At 36.3% G+C, this 26,399-nt stretch overlaps 1 protein-coding gene across 1 annotated transcript; it reads right to left on the bottom strand.

The window, feature by feature from the left end:
• Window positions 1–180: 180 nt before the first annotated feature.
• LOC110737963 (potassium channel AKT2/3-like) lies at window positions 181–26,015 on the bottom strand. The gene is made up of 11 exons (XM_021918309.1): window positions 25,697–26,015; window positions 22,941–23,159; window positions 18,471–18,629; window positions 5,641–5,698; window positions 5,171–5,488; window positions 4,817–5,056; window positions 3,467–3,787; window positions 2,873–3,061; window positions 2,532–2,607; window positions 1,744–2,274; window positions 181–397 (listed from the first exon to the last, which is right to left on the bottom strand). Exons 1-11 carry the CDS (start codon window positions 25,924–25,926, stop codon window positions 273–275), a joined length of 2,466 nt encoding a protein of 821 aa, XP_021774001.1. The 5' UTR covers window positions 25,927–26,015; the 3' UTR covers window positions 181–272.
• Between the last annotated feature and the right edge of the window lie 384 nt (window positions 26,016–26,399).

Consider the following 26,399-nt stretch of genomic DNA (forward strand, 5'->3'; position numbering starts at 1 on the left):
ATTTTAATACTATTTTATTAGAGTCGGTTTGGTTATTTATGTTAATATTGTATTTATGTTAAGTTTATCTTGTTAGGAGTTTTAGGCAAGTTAGGTTTCGTAATATATATATATATATATATATATATATATATATATATATATATATATATATATATATATATATATTATCATTGCAAAGGCGAAACTGTTTTCTCCATATTTCCTTAAGTTTAACATATTTCACTTTTCGATCATTGATGTATCTTTAATTCTTGTAACACACAATTGTGTCATGAAATTACAATTTCAATTACATATAATTTATCATTGTCTCTAATTACTTGAATGGAATCAATCTCTGCCCCTTCTTCATTTACAATTGTTATGTTGTCTGCATTAACTTCGAACTTTTGCCCTGTCAATCGTACAGCAAAATCAAATCACTAAATACAATCAATAATGTAAAAAAAACTTGTATCAAAAGAAGGAAGTCACACAATGATCAAAGACCAATAAGTATTATTTGATCCAATGAAGAACTGAATAAATTACACACATCTTTTTCATATTTAAATCATCTTTTTCATATATCAGATTAAAGGAAATACAAGAATTGCAAAGGTACCCTTTTTGTTACGCTACACTACTTTAATTTCAATATTTAAAAAAAAAAAAAAAAACTTATTTATCCAATTTCGCTTAGTTACCTCTATTATATGTGCATTTCTTGATTTTTCATTAATTTTCTCTGGACCTTATATAGGCGCTAACATTAAATTTTGCAACTATTATTATTTTTTCTACTATATAATTACTCTATGTAAATAAAGTACTCCCTCCGTTCTTAAATTACATTCCTACTTCTCTCTATTATGTGAGGAATAAATGATAGAAATAGGAATGTAATAATACCGCCATCCAAAATTATCAAAATCGACAACATTTAGTGTGAATGGACAATCATGTCCTTAGTACTTCACTACTATCTTCCCTCTTGCCATCAATCACTAACACCTTGACACCACCACCCTAATTGACGACTAACACCACCACCACTCACACCACACTGACCGGCGACTGTCACCACCGCACTAGCGATCCACCACCTTCCCTCTTTTTTTTTTTTTTTTTTTTAAAATTTCAGATTTTCAGGCAATCGCGGTAACCAAAGCCCAAAATCAATTACCGTGTATGGTAAACGGAGCCCAAAATCGGTTACCGTGCATGGTAACCGGAGCCCAAAATCGGTTACCGTGCGTGGTAACCGGTTTTGGGCTCCGGTTACCACGGTTGCCTAAAATTAAAAAAAAAAAAGCCACCACCTTCACGCCGACCAGGGAAGGTGGTGGATTGTCATAGAGGGGGGTGTGGTGGGTCGTCGGTCAAAAGGGGTTGTGATCGCGGGTTGGAAGGGGTTGTGGGTTGCCGGAAGGATGAAGGGATGGTGAAGTAGTGAGGGTATGATTGTCCATTCACACCAAATGTTGACGGTGATGATCATTTTTGTTGGCGGTGTTTAGCAATCCATTTTTGTTCACGGAGGGAGTATCATAAAGACAATGATATAGACATGATTTAATTTCATGTCTTGAATACCACCTACAAGACTTTAACCAGGTAGTTGGCATTTACATTATTTGGTATAATTTTAGCTTTATTACTAACTAGAATTCAAATATATTAATAAGTTAATGGTGAAAATAACCAATTAATAATATTTTTCTAACAAAAGGGAATAGAATATTAAACTAGAAACCATACCTGCAATTCTTTTGAGTTCCTCAAAAGAACTTGGCAATTTAATAAGCCTTCCAGTTGCAAATCTGTCAAATGTGCTGCTTATAATTGGATGCCCCTTGTATAAATTTATCCTTGCACAAAACTGGTCATTCTGCCTATTCACTAAGTTTACTTCTTTATATTCAGGATTAATTTTTTGCATCTTGTTATGTAGCACATATTGATCACCAGCGGCGAAAATCGAAGAAAATGTGTGACCATTAAGGTCACTAGTTTTTGCACCATGGGCTATTAGTACCTTAGCTACTTCAAGATGATTAGTTGCTAAGGAAACCTGAAGAGCTTTTAAGCCATGAAGATTCTTTGAGTCCGGGTTTAATCCACATTGTAACATATCCTTGATCACTTCGATTTCGTTGCGTTCAGTTGCTGCGGTGAGAAGATCGCCTGCTACATGTGGATCAGAAATAGTAGCGTAATTGTATAGCAGTTGGAATATCTTGTAGTGTTTGGAAGTTATAGCATCCCATAAAGCTGTGTTGCCATTGACATCTGTAAAAATTCATGATATGTTAGATGATACCAACTTGGTTCCAAGTAATAAATCGTGTGATACGAAATTAATAAAGCCAGTCGGATCCAAAATTTTAAATTAACAGCCGACACCATATCTAATGTACACGTATATCTGTAACTTTTTTTTTCCAAGGGGTAAGAAAAAAAAAACACTAGGATACCTCCTTACGAGAGAACTTTTAATGCGTAATATCTGTCCATGTAACTAAACAGTCCAAAGTACTTGTATATACCTTGTAAAAGTACATTGCATCCATGGTTTAGAAGCACAACAACACATTCTTCATGTCCCCTTGAAGCTGCTTCATGCTAAGTAAATCAAAGTGATGACAAGTTAAAATCAAAATAAATTTACCACTAATCAACATAAAAGGAAAGAGTAAGTTTATAATTAAACTTATTCAAATTAATTTGTTCGTTTATTTTCTTTAATCATTTCATCAAATAACATGTCAAAGTGTTGTTTTATACCTACTTTAAAAAAATAGAGGAAACAATCTCTTTACTTTGAACTTCAAAAAGATGAAATGAAACCAAATGTTTGAAGCCTAAAAATGAAAGACTTAAACAATACCAATGGGGTTCTTCCATGAGAGTCGCAAACGTTTGGATCAAAGTTTGCATTGAGAAGCTTGTCAAGAAAAATGTTATTTCCAGCAGCAGAAACATTCAATAAAATCAATGCTTTGACTAATTCACCATCTCTTTCTGCATTCTCAATCAACCATTCTCCCACTCTCAAAATGTTAAGCTTCCTATTATGCTGTCAAGATTACGGAATCAAGCACAAACGTACATGTTAATAAACTCACCATACTGCGTAAGCTAACTAAAGACTAAGCCTGATCAAGTTGAGCCTGGTCCGATTATAAGCGGGTTTTGGGCAGTTTTTTCCAGCCCAAAATTGGCCCAGTCACGATTTTAAAAAAAAAGTTGGATGGACTTTGAAAATCAATTTTCTACAATTTTAGTTAATTTTTTTTTACCCGGCCCGAAAAGCCCTCATTGCCCAGCTATTTTGGGCAAGTATGGGCACATATAGTTCGTCCCAAAGCTTGGTTCAGCCTGAGGATTGGGCTGAATTTTTTTTTACCTCGGCTGACCCTGCCCGCCCATTCACTTCTACTAAAAACAATGGATGGAGTACAAGTACGGAAGTGATACTAACCTGAAGAAAGTTGTTAACCATAACAATATTATCTTCCTGCCTAATCTTCATTGCTTCAATAAGATTAGAAGTTTTTAATCTGAGAAGTTGTGCAAGTGTTTTCGTACGAAAAGTGAAGGCTTGTGGAGTAGAGCAAATAGCAGCAACCTCTCCAAACATATCTCCGGCTTGTAAACTTCCAACGACAATCTCTTTCTGATCACTTTCATAATCTATCATCTCCACTTCTCCAGATACTATAATGTATATGTCATCTGCTGCTTCGTTTTGTATTATTATGTCTTCTCTTGGAGGTAAGTACTCTGCCTTTGTTCTTGCTACCTTGTTTTTTGAAGCATACATATGGTCAAATTTTTAGATTATTTGGACTATGAATTAAGTCTTTAAAAGTATACTTAACATACTGTAGATACAACAACAGCAATAACAATAACAACAAAACCTTAGTCCCAAAATGATTTAATGATATGAATTGGCTAACATGAATTGTCATGAGAAGCTGCTCGTAAAGGAAAAAGAGCATAGCAATATATAGATCTTGTATATTCTATAGTCTTCTCTTGGAGGCAAGTACTCTGCCTTTGTTCTTGCTACCTTATTTGAAGCATACATATGGTCAAATTTTTTAGATTATTATCAAAAAGTATATATATATATATATATATATATATATATATATATATATATATATATATATATATATATATATATATATATTGTGTTTTGAGAAGAATCAAAAAAGTATATTTTGTTAATATGGATCTTGTATATACTCACCCAAATTCAAATAAAAAAACGGCCAATTTAAGAAAGTGATGCATTTAAAAAAACGAAGGGAATACCAAGTAAAGGTTTATCATTGATACTATCTACACCCTTAAAAATGATAAAGAAGAACAAAAGAGAAAAAGCGGAGTTTTCCTTAGGACACTGCGAAACAAGTATACATATAGAACAACAACAAAGTCCTAGTCCCAAAATAATTTGAGTTCGGCTAATGTGAATTTATAAGGAGCTATCCGCAATGTTACAAGAAGAGAATAACATACAAGATATAGATCTTGTGTATAGTATATACTAAACCCAAATTCAAATGCGAAAATTTATGCCAAATACATATTTGCACACATCCTTTTTTTTTTTTTTTTTTTTTTTATAATTTTTAATTTTTTTATTTAAATACCAAGATTAAGGATGAGCTTTGCTAAACTTGGTGCTAATGGTTCAATGTAAAGTAACTCAAGAAACATTGTAAATTACCAAATAAATGTCTATACTTAATACTCTACCGTTTAAAAGATGAAAATGAAAAACAAAAATGCAAGAGTTCAACAAGGCCTCTATACATACCAGTTGTAGGAGAGTTTTCCTTGAGACACCACGAAACAGGTAGACATTTTCAACAGTTGGGAGGAACAAATGCTGGCAAATGCTCTTATAGATGGAGTTTGGGAGTTGTTCAATTAGTTGGAATTGATTCAAATTTTCAGCCTTGAATCTCAAGCACATATACCCTAATATTTGTTCCTTCAACCTTGTTGTTAGCCGGTTTCTTCCTACGAAGCTTGATGCTGCTTCTATGCTACTTCTCTGCACGCAGTTACAAAACACTAACACCAAGTTACAAGTCATTCACAAACTATATTATGTACTCGTATTACTCGATATGATCGATAGTACGGTTAAATAAAGTGATGGACTTACGAATTCCATGGTACGACGTGTTCCTTCAACAACTAAGTTGGTCATATTACCAATGAGATAGGCAGTGAGGCTTAAGTTAAAGAGCATATAAAAGATGATAAAAATCATTTCAATGGTGTTATTGGCATGCAAGTCACCGTACCCAACTGTGGTCATAGTGGTGATTGACCAGTAAATGGCGGAAATGTAACGAACCCAAAGGCTTGTTTCCCTGAAGTTTGGATTCATTGCTCCTATCCATGTCTTCCCCTCGTGAGGGTATCGATCTGCTAGCAAGTAGTATAGACATCCGGCGCAGTGTACTAAAAACAACGTCACCTACACAAACATGTATATATTAGGAAAAAAAAAATAAAAATTTGAATGTTTTTTTTTTTTTTTTTGTTTTTTTTCTAAAAATTAAATATGTTTTCTTTCAAAACAAATATGAACCAGCATTGACATGATGTAGCTAGGATGCTTTTACTTACAAATAGAAGCCTAGCACATCGGACCCAAAAGTAGCTGAATCTGATATCTTTCTCAAGCCTACAATAATAATTTAAAGCCAGTTAAAATAATTGGAAAAAAAATTTACTTGCAAATTAGTTATTTTATTGTTATAAAAAAAATTATTATTTTATTGTAATTAGAGAAAAAAATAATAATACTTGGTCTATTGTTAGAAGGTATTATAAGAAGTATACATTCCTTGGGATAAAAAAAAAACATGAATACGGTGTACTTTGTATTATTTATTTATAAAAAACATGAGGTTATTTTAGCATCTATGGAGTACATCTTAAGAATATTACTTCCTCATATTGTTCTTCGTACTTAAAATCATTTTGTGATATCGATAGTGTCATCCTCAATTTAGGAGATTTTGGCCATTGATATTTGGCTTAATTCTAGTACTGATATAAAACAGAGGAATATGATTCAAATCCAACTTATATGCACATCAATCAAGTTAGTTGCTCGTCATTTCTTCCAGCTCCTTCATATTCTGCAATGGCGGACCTATTAAGCCCACACAGGGAGCACCTGCATCCCCATTTTGTGAAAAAAAAAAACAAATCCTTAGGCCCAAGTTAGTTTTCAAAAATAAAAAACCAAAACTTTGGACATCCATTCCAAATATCTTTACCTCATAAGCTAACAAACACACCTACTTCTTTACTTCCTGCTACCTACTTCTTTACTTCCTGCTTCTTCACGTGAAGATATGACAACTATTTATTTATTTATTTTCAAATCTTGATCACTCACATGATATGTGAGCAATTAGGGGAAAGAAATGAATTTTTTTTAATTTCACAAAACCTATTTTACCACTTTCTAATTTTCTTTCTCCAACTTAAAGTCTCAAACATCCATATAATTTTCTAATTTCTCTTTCAACCTCAAAGTCTGAAACAAAGAAGTATCAAATATTCAAGTGCATCAACAAGTTTATTTGCTCATCAAGTTGGTGATAATTTTCTTGTGGCAACCGCAAGGTAGAAACCAGAAAGATCATTTTTATAAGTTACGAAATAATATAGATGATCATTTGCTCTTAAATAAATAAATAAATAAAATATAGATGATCATTTTTAAACGATTGTTTGGTTTCTTTCATAGAGACAAATATTGCGCTTTCAAGAAATTAAAATCGACAAGAACAATTGTAATTTCTTTTAAATTATGTGTTGTTTTGTTTTCCCTTATAAATAATCATGGATCTTTTTCATGAGTACAAACCCTATTATTTGTTTTGTGTTATTAAAAACGATTTGTAATTTTTGGTGATACGTCTTTGACAATGTATTATTTTGTACTCCGTACGTTGGGATGATTAAGTTGAAAGTTTATTTTGGACCCCTAATTATAAATTTCTAGATCTGCCACTGATATTCTGTCTTTGTTTCTTTTTCTATAATTCAAGCCTTTAAAATATAAAATGTCAACCACAGATTAAAATATAGTTCAACTCAATTCAGTTCACTAAATCAGAACAGGCCCTAAACCTTTACATTAACCATCAGCAACTCTCAACTTATCTAGTACAAGTAGTTCTCTATGTCATTGTCAATTTGTCAAAAACCAGCTTTTAAAAAATCGATCTAGCATAAGTTTGGCCAATTAGCCAAATTGGTATAAAAGTTAGCACCCTTGTGACATATTGGATAAAAGTTATCGCTGGTGACATATTGGTATAAAAGTTAGCAATTTGTGACAAATTGGTATAAAAGTTAGCCACCGGCGACATATTAGTATAAAAGTTATCAAATTGCGACAAACTGGTATAAAAATTAACAAGATGTGACATTTCACCCTTCTTTTCTTGCCGAATGAGTTTTTTTTTTTTAAAAAAAAAATAATAAATTTGTTGTTAATCCTCATTTTATAACAAAAAAATCGTGAGTTCAAATAAAATCTCAAAAATGAATGGAAAGAGAAATTTTTATAATTTAGTGTCTCAAAAGTGAAAATTGTCATGTAATAAGTTGTGATACTTATGAAGTTGGGAGAAAATATATATTATATAAAATTGAATATTTGGAACAAAAAAGCTCGATATAATCTTAAAGTATTTAATCAAAGAGTTTGATCTTGTGTGGTTCTTATTCCGAATTGTGATGACCCTAAACGCATTACGAAATTCAGACCTATTAGTTGTTGCAACGTTGTTTACAAAATAATCTCAAAAGTCATGTCAAATAAGCTAAAACCTTTTTTGGAAAATATTATTTCAATCCATCAGAGTGCTTTTATTCCGAAAAGGTAAATCACGAATAATGCTTTAGTTGCTTTTGAAATTTTCCACGCCATGAAGAGAGGGGGTGAAGGAAAGAATGGCACAGTTGCTCTGAAGCTTGATATGAGCAAAGCTTATGATAGGATGGAATGGAGCTTTCTGGAAAGAGTTATGATGAAGACGGGATTTTGTGATGGGTGGGTTCGGAGAATTTTGGATTGCCTTTCAAGTGTCTCGTTTGCTTTCAAAATAAATGGGAAAATTTCTGGGTCGGTTGTACCTTCTGTAGGACATTATAGGTACTACGCAGCGGAAATAAACATGAATCATATTCATACAATACCTAATCCCAAGATCTAATGCATAGCACATACAGAACATATAATTGTACCTTTGAAGCGTGATTCCACGTGCGATCGAGCAAGAACAATGGAAGATAAAGAACCTCAAGCGTGATTTCTCTACTTGGTCCACGGGCACAGATTAAGACCTCCACTAATGCTAGTTAGTTGCAATTGAACCCTTCAATTGACCTTCTACGGAGAAGAGCGAGCAACAAACCACCACACGCACCACCAAGGGTGGCCGGCCGTATGGACGAGGGGAAGAGAGAGATATCCGTGAGTTAGAGAGAGGAATTAGGGTCTTTGGGATTGGTTGCCTTGATGTCAAAATCTACTATGTGTGAATTATGACTGCTTGCTAGCAACCCTAGGCATGGATCTTATTTATAGATCTCATCTCTAAATAAGAGCCCATGTCAAAAGCCCAAAACCTAATTCCAATTTAACTATGCTAGCCCAATTCATTTCATGATTAGTTAAATGCTCATGAGGCCCATTAATGGGCCTCTAACTTGCTTAACCCAATACCCTTGTGTGTGGCCTCATAGGATCCATTCTAGCGGGCTTTGGACTATTTGACTAGTTTAAAGATCATCTCTCATAGTCTAGCAACAGATGATGATGCCCCAAGAGAACGAACTTATTATCTCCAACTTATTATCTCCATAATAGTGATCCTTGATATATCCAGTAATTGCACTTATCGAAGACACAACTCCTTCACCTTCTAGGGGCCTTTGCCAGGGGGATGCGATATCTCCGTACCTTTTTCTCATTGTGGCTGACGCCTTTTCGACTCTATTGTCGAAAGCGGCTAATGATAGACTGATTCATAGAGCGAGAATTTGTAGGGATGCCCCCAGAGTGTCACATTTATTTTTTTGCCAATGATAGCCTTCTTTTTGCTAAAGCTACTGTTAGTGAGTGCTCAGTGATAGCTGACATTATCAGCAGATATGAAAGAGCATCCGGTCAAAGTGTCAATCTAACAAAAGCAGATGTCGTATTTAGCAAAAATGCGAGTGATTCTCGTCGGGTTGAGATTGTTGGTATTTTGGGGTGAGGGAAGTAGAGAGACATGAAAAATATTTAGGTTTACCAACGATTATTGGTAAATCTAAGAAAGCTATTTTTGCCAGCTTAAAAGAGAGAATTTGGTGGAAAATGCAAGGGTGGAAGGAAAAGCTTCTATCTAGACCAGGGTAGAAAATTCTAATCAAGATCGTTGCTTAGGAGATCCCGACTTATATGATTCCGGAGACTTTTATTGATGAGATCCATGCTCTATTAGCCCGGTTTTGGTGGGGTTCCTCGGAAACTTCTAGGAAGATGCATTGGCATAGTTGGGACTCTATGTGTAAACCGAAATCCCATGGAGGTCTTGGTTTCCGTGATCTCAAGGTTTTAAATCTAGCTTTGTTAGCCAAACAAATGTGGAGATTGTATCCTCCCCAAATCCTTTGCTCCATGCTATTCTCAAGGCTCGATACTTCAAACATAGCTCTATCCTTGAAGCATACCGAGGGTATGACCCTAGTTATTCTTGGAGGAGTTTATGGGGGGGGGGGAATTCTCTGCTAATTGAGGGGCTAAAGTGGAAAATAGGGAATGGAAAAGATATTCGTGTGTGGCTTGATTCGTGGATCCCTGGCGATATTATCCCTGCTCATGGTGTTGATTTCGATCCTGATCTTCGTGTTGCAGATTTGATAGACCAGCAATGTGGTGAATGGAAGAGGGATGTAATCAAGCAGATTTTTCCCAATGAGGTTTGATTAGGGGATTTTGCTCCCACCAATCGGAATGCGCCACGTGGGCCAATCAGGTCCTGCCAAGTGTCCCCGAGTTGGAACTGTCAGGGCTTGCCACGTGGCACACGCTTATTCGTCCACCCTGGACCTATTATGTCATGACACGTGGCATACTCCATGTCTAATGGAGAAACCGACCACCTAGGCCCAACTTCCGAGGGAAGCCCAATCAGCCCAAGGTTAACCTAAACCTAGGATTGGCACGTTTCCCGAGGTTATAAATACCTCCCTTAATCCTCATTAAGGGGGATTACGCACATTAAACACTCTCACCTAGAGAGACCCAATCACTTTAATTTCCGCATTAATTACTCCTTAAGCAAGTACTAACTTGACCATCGGAGGCGGATCTCCAATCATCCGGAGCATCCGTTTGTTTTGCAGGTACAGGCGTCCGGTTCCAGTCTCGGAATTGTAACTCTCCCACAGGACATCAGAAAACCCCGAAACATTTTAGCGCCGTCTGTGGGGAGAGTACTTCTGAGATGGCATCCATGTCTGTACCGACTCCAGAGGAGAGGCGTCCCCTAGACGACCCTCAAGTTCAGTCGGACCATGATACTGAGAATGAATTTGAAGTTGAAGCTCACACAGCGTCAGACGGGACCCTAAAGGCCCGACGCACCCGTCATACCGAAAGGAGGGAACGGGAACATCTTCAAACTGGACGTGAGCCAGCAGGCGCACCGCCTGTTTGGCAGCAGCCGACTGATGGGTCTGCTCCCATCACAAGGAACGAACTCATGACCTTCATGAGGGACTTCAAGGGAGAGATTCAAGAGCTGCTCAACAAGAAGCCTGCTCTGGCCAAGGAACCGTCGGCTAAGAAACCCTCCACTTCAGGGAAGAGGAAGCCAGTTCAAGGGCGAGAGGCGACCCCTCATCCTAAATCTAGGAAGTGGGAGCCGCCTGCCCTTGATTTCACAAAATACCGTTTTCCTACTCCAGGAAAGAGGAAACCTGTTCGTCATATTCAGGCGGACGGGTCGAAGAAAACATACACAGATGCTCGGTTATTGCTAGAACAGAAGAAGAGTGACCGATTGTCAGAGTCGGCCTCTACTTCAAACTTCCAAGACAGTCTGCGCAATACCTCGATGAGACATACTCAGTCGCATCATGAGAGTCAGTCAGGCGGTACCTCCCGTCAGTCCGGCTTTCACAGTGACCAGGCGGTACCAAACTTACCATTTGTACCGCAACAACAATATTTTTTGCAGCCACCTCTGTTTGGTGGGCATGCAGCAAAGAATGTCCAACCTATGGACTGGCAGCTACGGTTGCTTAGACTTGGGGAACAGCCGTCGGCCTTCTCCAAGGAAATTGCTGAAGCCGCTCAGCCGGCCAAAGTGAAAAATGTATTAGTAAGCGCCTATGACGGCACTACTAACCCAGAAGACCATTTGATGGCATTCACCAACCTAATGTACCTTCAAGGGTTGGACGATCCCACTTGGTGCAAGTGTTTCCCAGCGACTCTCAAAGGAATCGCACAACAATGGTTCGGCAACCTGCCGACTGGTTGTGTGAATAACTTCAGGACGCTTTCTTACTTATTCACCTCCAACTTTGCCATGAACATCCCTGCGAAGAAGACAACCCTTGATTTAGGAACGATTCAGCAGGGCGAGAAGGAGGGGCTTCGTTCTTACATTAGGCGGTTTAACCTGATGAGAATAAAAATTCAAGGGTTACCGGATGAGGTAGCCTATACTGACTTTTTCAGAGGCCTCAAAGACGGATCGACATTCAAATTTGATTTTGTCCGAAAGAGGGTGGCGACTCTTAAAGAGGCCTTGATTGAAGTAGAAGCCTATATACAGGCGACTGATCTTTGCAGTACAAAACAGTCGGACGGGAAAAGGTTCGACAAAAAAGAAGGGCGACCAAAACAGTTGTCGAACAAAGATGAGAAGAAAATAAAAGAGGTCTGGGCGGCTGATTCCTCTAAACAGCCGACCCAGAAGAAGAAAAAAGAATTCAAACCATACTCCCCAAAGTATGCGTTTAGCAAGGACAGCCAAGCTATCCTAAAGGAAATCAAGGGACGGATCTCAATTGAGAAGTCGGTCCCCATGAAGGGTTCTGCAAGCAACAGGAACCAAGAAAAATTCTGTGATTATCATGAAGATGTTGGTCATCACACCAACGAATGCATCAGTCTTATGCGGTATCTGGACCGCCTGGCTGAGCAAGGTGATCTTGACTCTTATGTCAAGAAATCCACGGGGAATACTTCCTCGAAAAAGCAGTCGGCCAAAAAGAGTCAACAGGCCGACAACTCTGATACAGATGATGCAGTCGTCTACACCATTGCAGGCGGCTTCGCAGGAGGCGGTCCCACTATTAGGGGCAACAAAGACAATATCAGGCGGCTAGATGTAAATTTCGTTCACCAAGAACGGCCCTCCAAATATTCATTTCCTGAGATTGTCATCACCGAAGAAGATCTAGGAGGGGTAAGGGGGCCGTATGACGACCCTATCGTTATTGAGTGTAAAGTGGACAACCAAAGAGTTGGCCGAATCCTTATAGATACTGGAAGCTCCTCAGATCTTATCAGTAGCAAATATCTGTCAAAATTAAAATATCAGACTGATTGCATACATCCGGCATCCCACCCTTTGGTAGGGTTTGGAGGAGGAGTCGTCCACCCAGTGGGACAAGTGGATTTACCCATCCGCCTGGGTGAAAAAGGGGAAGGACGACACATGGTAGTCCGGTTCCTGGTAGTAGAAGAACTCTCGGCCTACAATATGATTCTGGGACGACCAACCCTGAATAATTCCAAGGCTGTTATAATCCCATCTCTTATGTTGCTCAAGTTTGAGAGGGATAATGGAACAGTCGGGTCCCTAAGGGGAGATCAGAGGATGGCCCGAGAGTGCTATCTCTCGGATATCAAGCCCACTGTTATGACCGCTGGGTCAAGTGGTGGAAAAACAGACCTTGACAATGTCAAGGAAAGTGCGCCTGTTCAAGAAGCAGGCGGCAAGAAGAGAAAGGCAGCCTAGACAGGGGCTGCAAAAAAAGACAGAAAATAGCAATCATTGGCAGAGGAGCGGTCGGACGAATTCCGCCCTCAGCCGGCTGGTGAGCATACGGATCTGATCTTAGACGACTCACGTCCTAACCGAACAGTCAAAGTTGGGACGACTGCTCTGAAGATCCTGGGTTACGATTTGCACAAACTATTGAAAGAGTACAAGAACATCTTTGCATTCGAAGTCCACGAAATGCCAGGCATTAGTTCTGACCTGGCGGTACATAAACTGGCTGTGGATCCGAAAAAGAAGCCAGTAAGGCAGAAAAAGCGGAACCATGGCAAAGAAAGAAGCCAGGCGGCAGCCGCCGAAGTCAAAAAACTACTTGATGCAGGGTTCATTCGGCAATGTTACTTCCTAGACTGGGTTGCAAATGTAGTGCTTGTTAAAAAGCCGAATGGCACCTGGCGAATGTGTGTAGACTACACAGACTTAAACAAGGCGTGCCCCAAAGACAGTTACCCTCTGCCTAAAATTGATAACCTGGTCGACTCAACAGCCGGCCATGCTTTGATGAGCTTTATGGACGCATACTCTGGTTTCCATCAAATTCCTTTATGGAAGAAAGATCAGGAGAAGACGACCTTCGTCACTGATCAAGGGTTATACTGTTACACGGTTATGCCGTTCGGTCTTAAGAATGCCCCGGCCACCTTCCAGCGAACGATAAACACTGTGTTCTTTGATCAAATAGGGAGAAACGTCAAGGCATATATTGATGATATGATTGTCAAGTCTAAGCTTCAGACAAATCATCTGTCGGACCTCCGAGAAACTTTCGCCACACTCAGGCGGCACCATGTCATGCTCAATCCCAAGAAATGTGTATTTGGAGTTGAGTCTGGGAAATTTCTCGGATTCCTTATCAATCAAAGAGGAATAGAGGCGAACCCTGAGAAGGTGCAGGCGGTCATCGATATGCAGTCGCCTCGTACCGTCCGAGAGGTTCAGAAGTTAACAGGTTGTCTGGCGGCCTTGGGAAGATTTCTAAGCCGATCAGGCGACAAATGCTTATACTTCTTCCAGGCCATTAAGAAGAAGGAAAGGTTTGAATGGGGGCCGGATGCTGAGGCGGCCTTCCAGAAATTGAAAGTTCACTTGCATTCCTTGCCATGGCTGGTCAGCCCTTTGCTCAAAGAAGTACTCTACATGTACCTGGCCGTCTCTGATCATGCGTTAAGCGCTGTTCTCCTTGCTGAAAGGGACGGCTGTCAGCTCCCGGTCTACTTTGTCAGTCATGTATTTAAAAATGCCGAGTTGAGGTATCCCTTAGTGGAGAAATTTGGTCTTGCACTCTTCATGGCTGTTAAAAAACTAAAGCCCTACTTTTTGGCACATGCAGTCGTCGTGTATACAGATCAACTTATCAAGCGGCCACTGACCACCATGGAGTCGTCAGGCCGGATGATCAAATGGGCCATAGAAATTCAGAGCCTCGAAGTTAATTTCGAGCCTAGAAAAGTAGTGAAAGGGCAAGCCTTTGCTGACTTTATTGTTGAGATGACTCGCCCCCCTGATTCTCGAGATCCAGACCAAGTCTGGAAGGTATATGTGGATGGAAGCTCTACTTCAAATGGTTGTGGGGCAGGCGTCATATGTCGTCCTCCGGGTCTTGGAGTCCGGCTGTTGGGAAGAAGAAGCTCTTGGAGCTCCCGTCTAAAAAAAAAAAAAGAGTGAAGGGTTCGAAGCTCACCAAGGGTGCTCCCTTGTTGGGGGAGTCGGTTGAAGACTGTTGCATGATGGAGGCCCGCAACATGGCCGCCGCAGTCTTGGAGGCAGTAATTTTGCTCATGGTGTCCGCTGCAAAAACAAATAGCAAAGTCAATAAAAAGTCATCACAGAAATGCATGGAAAAACAGAGTATTCGACAGGCCGGCTACCTCTTGAGCACCGACTGCTGAGGCCACAGGCGGCCAAAAAGTACTCGTCATAGAGCCATTTGAAGCTCAGGACGCAGTGCAGGGGTACGTGCTCTCGTACCCCTGAAGTAGAGTTCACCCTCGACTCTACTTTGAAGAGTCCTCTATCTAGGATCTCTTTCTTAGCCTTGGGGGGAACAGGCGGCATGCTGCGGCCGCCTGCAAGAAGGGGCGGATTCCTGTTCCACCTGTTGAAGCGTTTGTTCAGCTCTGTGTCTGAACTCTCAATGATAAGGAAGGTGCTCCGCCAGTCCTTCCATTTGTTTGCTTTACCTCTTGTCATGAGGTAGCCCCTGTGGCTCGTCAATTGATACCAGCCGGTACCGCCTGCCTTAGGGGTCCGGCTGAGGTAGTTCATGTGGGCGAAAGCCTCGAAGTTTGGCTCCACCCCGTGCAGTTCGCACCCTGCTACATAGCCGAGTACGTTGACCCAGGAGTTCGGGGCTAACTGCCATAACCCCAACTCATAACCATCCAAGATCCGCTGAACAGCCGGATGTAATGGGAAGCGCAGCCCAGCCTTGATGGCCGCCTCGTAGCAGCCAAAGCAGGCGCCATCATAGCTAGTACCAGCCGGCCAGACGACTGTGTCCTCTGGATCCGGCACGAACACTAAAAAGCCGGGGCCCATTGTGTGGTTCGCAATAAAGCTCCCCACTTTCTCTTGCATGGCCGTTATCCGGCCCCGTGGAACAGTGCAGTAGTAGGGGGTATTTTGCTCTCGGTAAGAGGCGGATGGCTCCGCCCAATTGTCCCCCTTCTCAACTGCATGAGAAAGCCTCGCCTCTTGTAGGCGACTGTTTTTCTCTTCTGTGTCCAGAGAAGCATGGTCAGAAGAGCTAGACTCAGATTCGTCCTCTGACGAGTCCGAAGAGGACGACTCCTCCCCTCTCCCAGAGGGGCCTGCCTCCTCTCCTTTAAAAGGAGCAGGAGAAAATGTAGACTTGTCAACTGTAAAATTGGAAGGGGTCACTTTGACTCCTCCCTCAGAACTGCCGGCTTTCAAGCCGCTTTGGTTCACTTCCACATCTGGCGCCTGGTCAGATGTTTCACTAATCGGCACCCTGTGAGAGGAGCCGTCTGAGTTCGACATCCTAGCAGTTCTTTTTGTTCTGGCCATCATGTTCTGCATAGACACAGAGACAGTCGGACTTTGTATAAAGGACAAAGATGGGTCCGGAAAAGGGCAGGCGGCACTCCTAGTCCTAGATTCAGCCGTCCCAGGTGACCGGCTGATCACTAACCTAGGTCGTGTCGTGTACTTCCGTGGTGCCATTTCAAAAAAGAATAAAATAAAGAGAAAATTAAGAGTAAGAGAACCGACGGTTACCTGAACGAGTGACGTTGATGAAGTTCTGAAAATCCTTTGCAGTCGGCTTGTCAGAGCAGGCGGTAGGCAAAAAGGGTCCAAAATGTCAGAGCAAGTTCAGGGGTCCGAATGTTCTCTCACAAAGTTCTCAAGTGTGAAAATGACCGAATTCAACACTCCATAATATAGGCGAAGTGAGAAGGCGAAGGGTCACTTCCGGAATTCAAATTTTGGCGGGAGAATCTCTCGGCCTTTCGTCGAGTGACACCTGTAGCAGGCCGTCGCCTGTTACAGGGCGACACCTGTCACAGGTAACACGTGACCAGTCACGTGCCACCTGTGAGGGGCAAATGATTAGGGGATTTTGCTCTGGACCTATTATGTCATGACACGTGGCATACTCCATGCCTAATGGAGAAACCGGCCACCTAGGCCCAACTTCCGAGAGAAGCCCAATCAGCCCAAGGTTAACCTAAACCTAGGATTGACACGTTTCCCGAGGTTATAAATACCTCCCTTAATCCTCATTAAGGGGGATTACGCACATTAAACACTCTCACCTAGAGAGACCCAATCACTTTAATTTCCGCATTAATTACTCCTTAAGCAAGTACTAACTTGACCGTCGGAGGCGGATCTCCAATCATCCGGAGCATCCGTTTGTTTTGCAGGTACAGGCGTCCGGTTCCAGTCTCGGAATTGTAACTCTCCCGCATGACATCAGAAAACCCCGAAACAAGGTTAGTGCACTCATTCTTCAGATTCCTCTATCAACTAATTTGCCAAATGATATGAGGTATTGGGGTCATACAAAGAATGGTATATTTAGTGTTAGAACGACTTATTGGCTTGGGAAATTGGGCGTGGCTCTTTCTGGTAACATAGCAGGTAACTACATTGATCAAAGGGTTTGGCGTATTGCTTGGAATGTTGGTGGTCCACCCAAACTAGGACACTTTGTTTGGAACGCTTGCAAAGAGAGTATGGCAGTCAAGAAAGAATTGCATAGAAGGCACATGGCTCCTGATGAGGTGTGTGGGGGATGCGGATTAGAGGTCGAGTCTATAGGCCATGTTATTTTTTATTGTAGGGTGATACACAAATTATGGAGAAAGTATGAGCTTGACTCTATAATTGCAGATTCGCCAAGACAAGCCCCTTTCCCTGAGTGGCTGCTTTGGATATCTGAAAAGGTGGACAGGAGGAAGCTACTGACCATATTAACAATTGCGTGGGCTATGTGGTTCTGCAGGAATAAGAGGATACATGACAATGCTACGCTTGATGCTGCCTTTATTGCTGCAGGCTTCCTTCCTTTTTTTTTTTTTTTTTTTTTTAATTTTCTTTTAATTTTTTTTTTTTATTTCCTTAAAGATTTTTATAGTTCACAAAACTATGAAGAACATAAACAGTTGCAGACTCACAGAACCCTAATTTCAATAAAATAAAATAAAATAAAAAAAAGCCCTAATTTTTCATCTTGATCATGTCAATCAAATTTTTTTTTGGAATTTCAAGTAGTATTGTTCTATCAAGACTACTGCAAATTTATACGACGATAAGAGATTTTAAAGCATTGTTCATCATTTTCATGTCTATTAATTGTATACTCTTTGTTAATGTCGGCTAACATGGATATTTTGAGTGGTTATTTATTTTGTGTAACTTTTTTAAAAATTGAGAATTGCAACATGTATATTATGTTGATTGTTATTGTTCAAATTAATGAGATATTTTAAACTATGACATTAAAATTTAAATAAAACCAAAATTTAAATAAAAAAATTAATTCTTTTTAAATAAAAAAAAAAACATAAAGTGAACTGAATCGGTTCAAAGGAATATAAAAAATAATAATATCTTTTCAAATTAATAAAATTAGCTAGTTTGGGAATTAAAATTTTAAATTAGCCGTTTTGGTGAATATTTTTGTCAAATTAGGCATTTTTGTAAAAGATCCCCAATTTGGCTAATTAGCCGCATAAGTTTGGTTAAATAAAAGTTGTCGTATTTGATCGGGTGCATTACACCAAGGTCCGTTATATATAAGTAAAGGTAAGTTTGGTTTAAATAAAAGTTGTCGTATTTGATCAGGTGCATTTACACCAAGGTCCGCCATATAAATAAAGGTACACAGAGTGACTAAGATACCTGGTGAAGAATTGCTTAACTCGTCGGAGTCGCCAAAAACGAAACAATCCTAAGAGAGAATAAGAAAGGCTGAATTTGTATTTGCCAGTAAACATCAAAGCTAATGCTTCATATGGTATTGTTGATGCCACGTCCATTATCAACCATGTCGATACATACCTACATACATTCAATTAAACTTTTTCTTTAGGCCTTTTCTTGTAATACTTTTCTCATAAAAAATATATAAATTGTAGACAAATTTTTCAAAAAAAATCGAATTCAAAGTTACCATTAAAATTTAGCGTATAATGAATGAAAATTACCCTGATATAATAAAAGTTATTTAATCTTTAAGGATAAAAGTTACCCTAAATTCAACAAAAATGACCCTTGATATACAATAAATTACTGTATATCAGATATATACAAAAAAATTTCTAAATTGTATTATAAATATATCTAAGCGTTCACCTTGATTTTCTATAATCTATACAAACTCTTATATGGACATGTACCATTAATATTAGAGACACTATTATTGTTATAATAAAAAATAATAAGATTAAAATTAAGATTTTAATGTTGGAATAAAAGACATATTGTGATATTATAAGGTTATAAGAGGGTTTTTTATTTTTTATTTTTTATTTTTTTTAATGATTAATTCTTTTATATTCAGGTCAATATAAATAGTAAAGGTTGCTACTCTTAATTATTCTTACAAAAAAAGTATATAATTATTGATATACCAAAAAAAAAAGTAAAATAATTATTGAAAAATAACATATTTTGTCTTGATTTGTTTCATACAATTCGACAAGTCGGGCATTATTGCACACGCCAAAATCTAGCTTAGTTTTGATATATACGGAAATTAGTCAATTACCATTTCATAAACTCTTTTCATTACACTTTTTCACTTTTTGTAAGCCTCCATATCTCCAATTTCAAAGTATCAAAAATAATAATAAAAAAAATACTATTTAAGAAATATAAGTCAAGATGATCACTTTTTTTTTATTATTTTTTTTTATTACATGTTAGCATGAATTCATGATTAAATTTAATCATTTTAATTGACACTATAATAAATGATTACATCATTTGAAAATGGATGTCGTACAGACCATGTTCCCTTCATCTTAGTTTCAGTTCAGTTCAGTTCCTAATTTTTTTTCTCTCATAAATAATTCAATATAGCTCATTTATATTCAGTTCAGTGAATCAAAACAGGTCCGTAGTAATGAAAATCACCTTCATCTTTAAGCAATGAGTCCCCTTTTATTCAATATCAATCGCATTTATTACTCTTTATTATTTCAATTTAATTAATATATTAATCAAGTTTTGGGAGTGTATAAAAGAAGGTAGTTTGAGAAGACACGTAATAATAAGTTCTGCCGACCTTCATGTTTATCTGCCCCACCCTATATGTGCAAAATCAATCATTTTCATCCCATGCAAAAGACAATCTTACGCCAATTATTGAAAATGTATTTTCATTATATAGGCCATAATTCTAGATAATCTTATTTTTTTTTAGGCAAAATAATGTTAGATAAAGTAAATTAAATGAAAATAACTTCTATTCGACGTAGAAAAATCGAATAGAAGAGCTAGATCCTTACAAAGTTAGGTATGTATTTGGTCTTATACAAGAGACGTACAAATTAAATATAGTAGCATTCAAACTTAAAACTGTTTAGAAGGAGATGAATCACATTTTTGCGTGGCATAATTTTAACAAATTTGTTTTTATTTATGTCGTGACACTGTGACAGGTAACAAACATGGTAATTTTAATACATACGTAGAGTTAACGTCAATAATATTAGTGATAATTTTTCGTTAATTTATTTAATCAAGTAGTACCTTACCTCCAATTCTACTTATATTTGTATCTTACTCCGTAATATTTATTAGTTGCAAAAAACAATTACGAGAATGGGAGATCGAGAGTGTGTTTAAGTGGTGAGTTGATGTAAAAGTGGTCAAATTAAGATAAAGAATAAAAAAATGTAACTAAAAGAATAAAGTGAGAGTATATAGTGTTACACAAAGTCTTATATGTAGCTGACCACATGACTTGTGATACAAAGTTTTATATGTGGCTGACCACACAGTGTGGTCAGTCGTGTGGCCAGCCATTATAGGGGTGACTTGGTAAGTGTTAAAGGGGCTACTTTCATTACAACAAAATAAAGTAAAGGTAACAGTGCAAAACCATTGTCTAATATAAAAAAAGTGTTGTTTTGTATCTAAGGCAAGACATATGAGGCGTAGTATATGCCCCCGCTGTCTGTTCATAAGGCAACACATTTCTATTCAAAGGCAACAATTTTGAAAGCCAAGGTAAAATGATACATAAGGCAACACTTTTACAAAGACAACAAATAAAAAATGTTACCATTTAAAGAGACAACTTAAAAATGATTCTAAATGTTGCTACTCCAAAACATTTAGTAGTTGGTAGGACTCAAACATGTTACCTCAAAGTCACAATGTGAGTTCCCCACCAACTCCACCAAACTTGCTTGTTTATAGATGACAACATAGATCGATATTAATGTTACATTTTCAAATAATATTTTTGTTATTGTTATCTTTTCATGGAACAATTCTTATGTTTGTTGTCTTAGACAAGGAAAGGGTAACACTTTAAGCAACTGTTTATTGTTATCTTTTCATGGAACAATTATTATGTTTATCGTCTTAGACAAAAAAAAAATAATACTTTGAGCGACTGTTGCCTTATATAGTCTAGAGCAACACTTATTTATTTATTTATTTTTTCTGTATTTTAAATTCAAGGTAACAAATAAATATTATTGCGCTAGATTATTAAGAGTAACATTTCTGTAAGTGTTGCATGCAATCTTAAGTGTTGCCTATCCTCATTTTTTTCGCAGTGTTGTATAGTGTAATAGGGGTTACTCGGTCAATATTTCATGGGTTACTTAGTCAGTGTTATAGGGGATACTTTGTTTTTTTTAATAAGTGGTTACACGTTGTGGTCAGCTACACACAAAACGAGCTGATAATGTGAATGAAAGGTTGTATATATTGCGGGATAAAAGGTTAGAGTAGTAAATTAGATTTGCCAACGATAAAACAAAGACAAGGTGTTTTAATTGTCACTAATTTTTTTATATGATGTGGCTGGCTACATTGTGTGATTAGATCAGTTATAAAAAGAGGTTACTTCGTTAATATTATAAGGGTTACTCAATCAATATTATAAACTTGGTCATTAAGGGTTAATTTGTTCTTTTACAACCAGCACATGATTTGGTCAATCACACACAACACATGTTAAAAAAAAAACTTTAAAACAAACCAAAATGGAATGAAAGTGTTACGAACATTTAGCAACTTAACCTTAATTAAAAATTAGAAAATTTGTAGAACTGATATGTTAATTATAAAGTGGAAAGTAGTATTTACTTTATTTTATTTGACAATATCTTTTTAACTTATCCCTTTAGGCTCATACGTACGGCCATACCCAACGACATTCACACATTTCCAATTGTACTGTCTTTATCTTTATTCATTATTTTTTTTTCTTACATTTACCTTACACGTATTTTTTCTTATTTTATTCATTTTTTTTACATACTTAATTTGTCCATTTTACCTTAATTCTTACAAGTATATATACCATATATGTTAAGAATATTATGAAACAAAGGGAGTGTACACTTGTAATTCTTTCTACATACATTTGTGCAAATAAAAAATTGGCTGAGTGTAAAAAAATAAGGCAGAGATTAAGTAGAGGAAAAGTAGAAATATAAATAAATTGTAGGCAAAATTGATATAAACCAACTTTTTGTCCAACTATTTTGAAAAAAACCACCTTTTATGCTTTTTTATTTACTAAACCACCTTTAAAGTACTAAAATTATTGATTGCACCACTCCTATTTCAAATTTTGACGAAAAATTTAATTGAGACTTCAAAGGGGCCCACAACTTGGGCCTTTCGCTCCTAAGATCATGTATTTTTTCACCCCCAAAAACATTTGACGACCCTTCCCTCTATATAAATGCATGACTAAATTGAGTAAAGCTCTAAAAAACCAAACCTAATTTTGCTACAAAAATTAAATTGTAGTATTTGTTTATTCTCAAACCCTAAATTGTGGTAATTGAAGTGATGGTTGAGATGGAAGGGAAGGTTTTGCCGTGGTTGATGATTTGGAAGTGGATGGTTGAAATGCAATCTGTTAGATTTGAAATAGGGGTGGTGCAATAAAAAATTTAGGTACTTAAAAGTGGTTTAGTAAATAAAAAAAACATAAAAGGTGTTTTTTTAAAAAAAAAGTTAAAAAAAGTTAGACAAAAAAGGTGGTTTATACCAATTTTACCTAAATTGTAGGATAACAGAGGTGAATTAAGACAGAACTATGTGTGTGTAACAAATTAAAATCTGTAAACTTAAAAAAACGAAGGAAAAAAAAATAGAAAGATAAGAAAGTAGACAAACCTTTTAGCAATCTTTTTGGAGTTATAAACAAGAAGCTGAGTTCTAGAATCAAAATAAGCAACAAAGAATGTCAAAATAATGTCGATGGCGAAAAACACATTGACGATGTTGTCAGTAACAAAAAGTTCTCTCTTTGGATACGCCTTCATGAATGCTACCTCAAACGGGTATACCCATGCTGAGTATGCTACTAATCCAACCATCAATGTCTCCCAACATCTGCATTCATCAATTTACGGAAAATATTATACTAGATAAACAGAAAATTTAATTAAAACAAGTTGCAGATTATGTGGAATTCATCTTTAAAATGACTACTATTATACTAACATTTTATTGGCTTATTTTGATTTACTTTTAAGGTCAAAATTAATTATAAATCATGTATCTAATTTTCAAAATTCATTTATAAATTTTTGAATTCGTTTATAATTTTCCTAAATAATTAACAAAATTCAGCTTTTATTGTTACTGAAATTAAAAAATAATTTATAAATTAATTATGAAAATATAGAAAAAAAATTAATTTAAAAAATAAGAAAATACATTTACAATTAATTTTGACATAATAAACTAAAAATTAGCCAATAAAAAATTAGTATAATGACTATCTTTGCTATTGTCAAAAAAAAAAAAAAAAAAAAAAAGAGAAAGAATGACTATCATAGAATTTTCTGCTTGTTATGGGTTAAATTGTATAGGTTAATTAAACCATATACCTTTTTTAATCAGTGTAACAAAGGTTGTTGTAAGTATATAAAAACAACAAAAGTATATAATTTTTTGCTAATTTTTTAAAAAAAAAAAAAAAAAAAAAAACTTCCTTTTACAGAATAAAGTGATACTTGCAACATTGATTATATGGATGCAATGAAAAGGTAGATTATTGTGGGCGCACAATATGTGAGTTCTGAGTTGAGGTGAGTATTAAGTAGGAGTTATATTGTGGTCTAGCTAAGCTAGCTACCTAGTATGGGTGGTGGGATATGGTATTGTTGTAATTTTGAATCAATAGGGTAAAAAAATAGTGCATGCAAAACTATTTAAATTTGCACTATAGCTTTCAAATAATCGCATGAAATATTTATCTAGATTAAGATTCTAGGATTTGGAAGCTACATTATTGTTATTTAGTGCGTTAGAACTCAAAGTAGTAAAAATTAGATCACCAAAAATAGGTCTAAAGCAAGGAAACCATGTGATATGATTAGGGAAGTCACACATCTTAAATGACTCAAAAATTTTCGTTTCTAAGTTAATGATTAATATGTTTCGTTACATAAAATATCATCGTAAGAAATTAGACAAAAAATGCTTCAAAATTGTATCCAAAAAATGAACTTCAAAAAATTAATTCATACCATTTTATTATCTTTTATAATGCCAAAAGATGGAATAAAAATATTTGTAACGTGACAAATCTAAAGCGACGTATACATAAAAATGCAAAGAAGAATAATAAAAGTTAAGTAATGGACAAACAAAAGTGGGTTGGTACTTAAGATAAGTATCATCTTCTATACCAGCGGATGTGGGGAAACTAAGTACCTAGCTAGGGACGTCCCTTTGATTCAGATTATTATTCATACTTTAGGGACCATTATGTTTTCTGTGGTCGTTATACTTTTTTAATTTTTTTTGGTGCAAATAAATTATGTGGAGACGCAGGATCGAACCCTGTGCCTCTCGCATGCAAACGAGCACTCTAAGTGGTAATAATTACATTGTATATAGTTTTGTCAAAAAAAATAACATTTTTTTTAGAATAGACAAAAAAAAAAAAAAATTACATTGTATATAGAATATTTTCAATTATTTTTATTGAATTTTTTTTACTCTATAGTAAAAGTTAATACGATAATATGGAGTACATAAATATGTAATCAAACCTCGAATTTTTCTCCATTAAGATCCACAATCATGAATTATGAATATTTTTTTTTGAGGGGAAATGTTAGCAGGAATTAAAGTAAAAAAAAAAGTAAATTGATTACAATAATCATTAAATTTCCAAATTTTTGTTTGGTTGAAAGTTTGAATTTGCATTGATGGAAAAGAAAATCATTTTCCCATATTAAATTTATTATTTATGTGTCAACAATATAAAAACTATTAGTAGTCAAATAACATGGATCGGGTAAAAAATAAATAAATAAATAAAATCATACTCCGTTTTTTTAATGTAAAAGTACCAATGTAGTTTGGGAATTTAAAAATAATACATTCCACTATTTGACAATAATGAATACAAAAAGACAATAGTGAATATGTCTAATGTCGACTCAAAAGAATTTATATTTTTAATAGAATTTTTTTAATATTCTTACTCCACTTTTAGATTATTTACATCAATATTCATAATCAGATCATGAGATGCGTTTTACATAAAATTCTTGTACATTAATTAATAAACGCAAATTTTAACCATATGAGTTGACACCCCACCCTAAAATTTTATAGTTAATGAAAAATACACGATAACAATCAAGCCCGTCTACTCTCAAGACTTAGACCTATATACACGACACATAGGATAAATAACGCAGTGCTTGATGATTCTATCACGGCCCAAAAAGTTAAGTCAATTATTCATTGTACCACTGAAAAATTAGGGAGGTTTTGGGCGTCAAGTATTCAGATATATCAACTAATGAACTAATCATTAGTTTGATGTTATATTGTAAATGGCTATGATACGAACACCGAATATTTCAAATGAGAAGAAGAAACAGGGTCGGAGAGAGTAATAAATTTACCTGTACTTGGAATTAGTTGGAGAAAGGATCCAACCTTTAGAGACAACATCATTGTGGTTATAACCAGAAACACCCAAAGGTGGAAGAACCATTTTTGATAAGCTTCTCAAGGTGTTTGAAGATAAAGATGATGTATTATTAGATTCATTATTTTCTAGAATTTGATCAGCTGATTTTGATGTGTTGGAAGTTGAAGTGCAAAGAAAACATGAGAAAACCTCTGAATCCATTCTAGGTTGGATGAAGGGGAGCGAAGTAGAGGGAGAGAAAAAAAGAATGGGCTATTTAAATGAGGAATAATGTTTTTTTTTTTTTTTAATTATTTTTTTATGTTTTTTTTTTTTTTTTTTTTGGCAAGAGCTAGTTGAATCATTTGAGAGGTTGGCAAAACTCTAGAGTAAATTAGACATTTTTTTTACATCAAGAAATTTCAATTATATAATTAAATATGTTAAAATGAAATTTATGGAAAATTTCCCTAAAAATTGTTGAATTGTAAATTAATTCCCTATTTACGTTGGTTTAAAAACTTATTCCCACAATATTGTCCACGTAGGTTTGGTAGATTTTATTTATTTATTTATTTATTTATTTACGAAGAACTGTAACGGTGATATCGGTTCTATACTTATAAAACCGCTAATGTCGTTAGCGGTTCATGTATAAGAAAACTTCACAATTTAAAACTTAATATAGGAACCGC

The sequence above is a fragment of the Chenopodium quinoa genome, unplaced genomic scaffold, assembly GCF_001683475.1.
Source record: "Chenopodium quinoa cultivar QQ74 unplaced genomic scaffold, ASM168347v1, whole genome shotgun sequence".
In the NCBI taxonomy this organism is placed as follows: Eukaryota; Viridiplantae; Streptophyta; class Magnoliopsida; order Caryophyllales; family Amaranthaceae; genus Chenopodium; species Chenopodium quinoa.

Bases quoted from the DNA above. Each gene is read 5' to 3' on its own strand.
- LOC110737963 (XM_021918309.1), bottom strand. From the start codon at position 25,926: ATGGATTCAGAGGTTTTCTCATGTTTTCTTTGCACTTCAACTTCCAAC. The intron at 18,630-22,940 runs GTTTGTCTACTT...GAATGTATGTAG, and splicing joins TCCAAAAAGATTGCTAAAAG to GTATGTATCGACATGGTTGA. The intron at 5,489-5,640 runs GTAAGTAAAAGC...ATGTTTGTGTAG, and splicing joins GATGTGCTAGGCTTCTATTT to GTGACGTTGTTTTTAGTACA.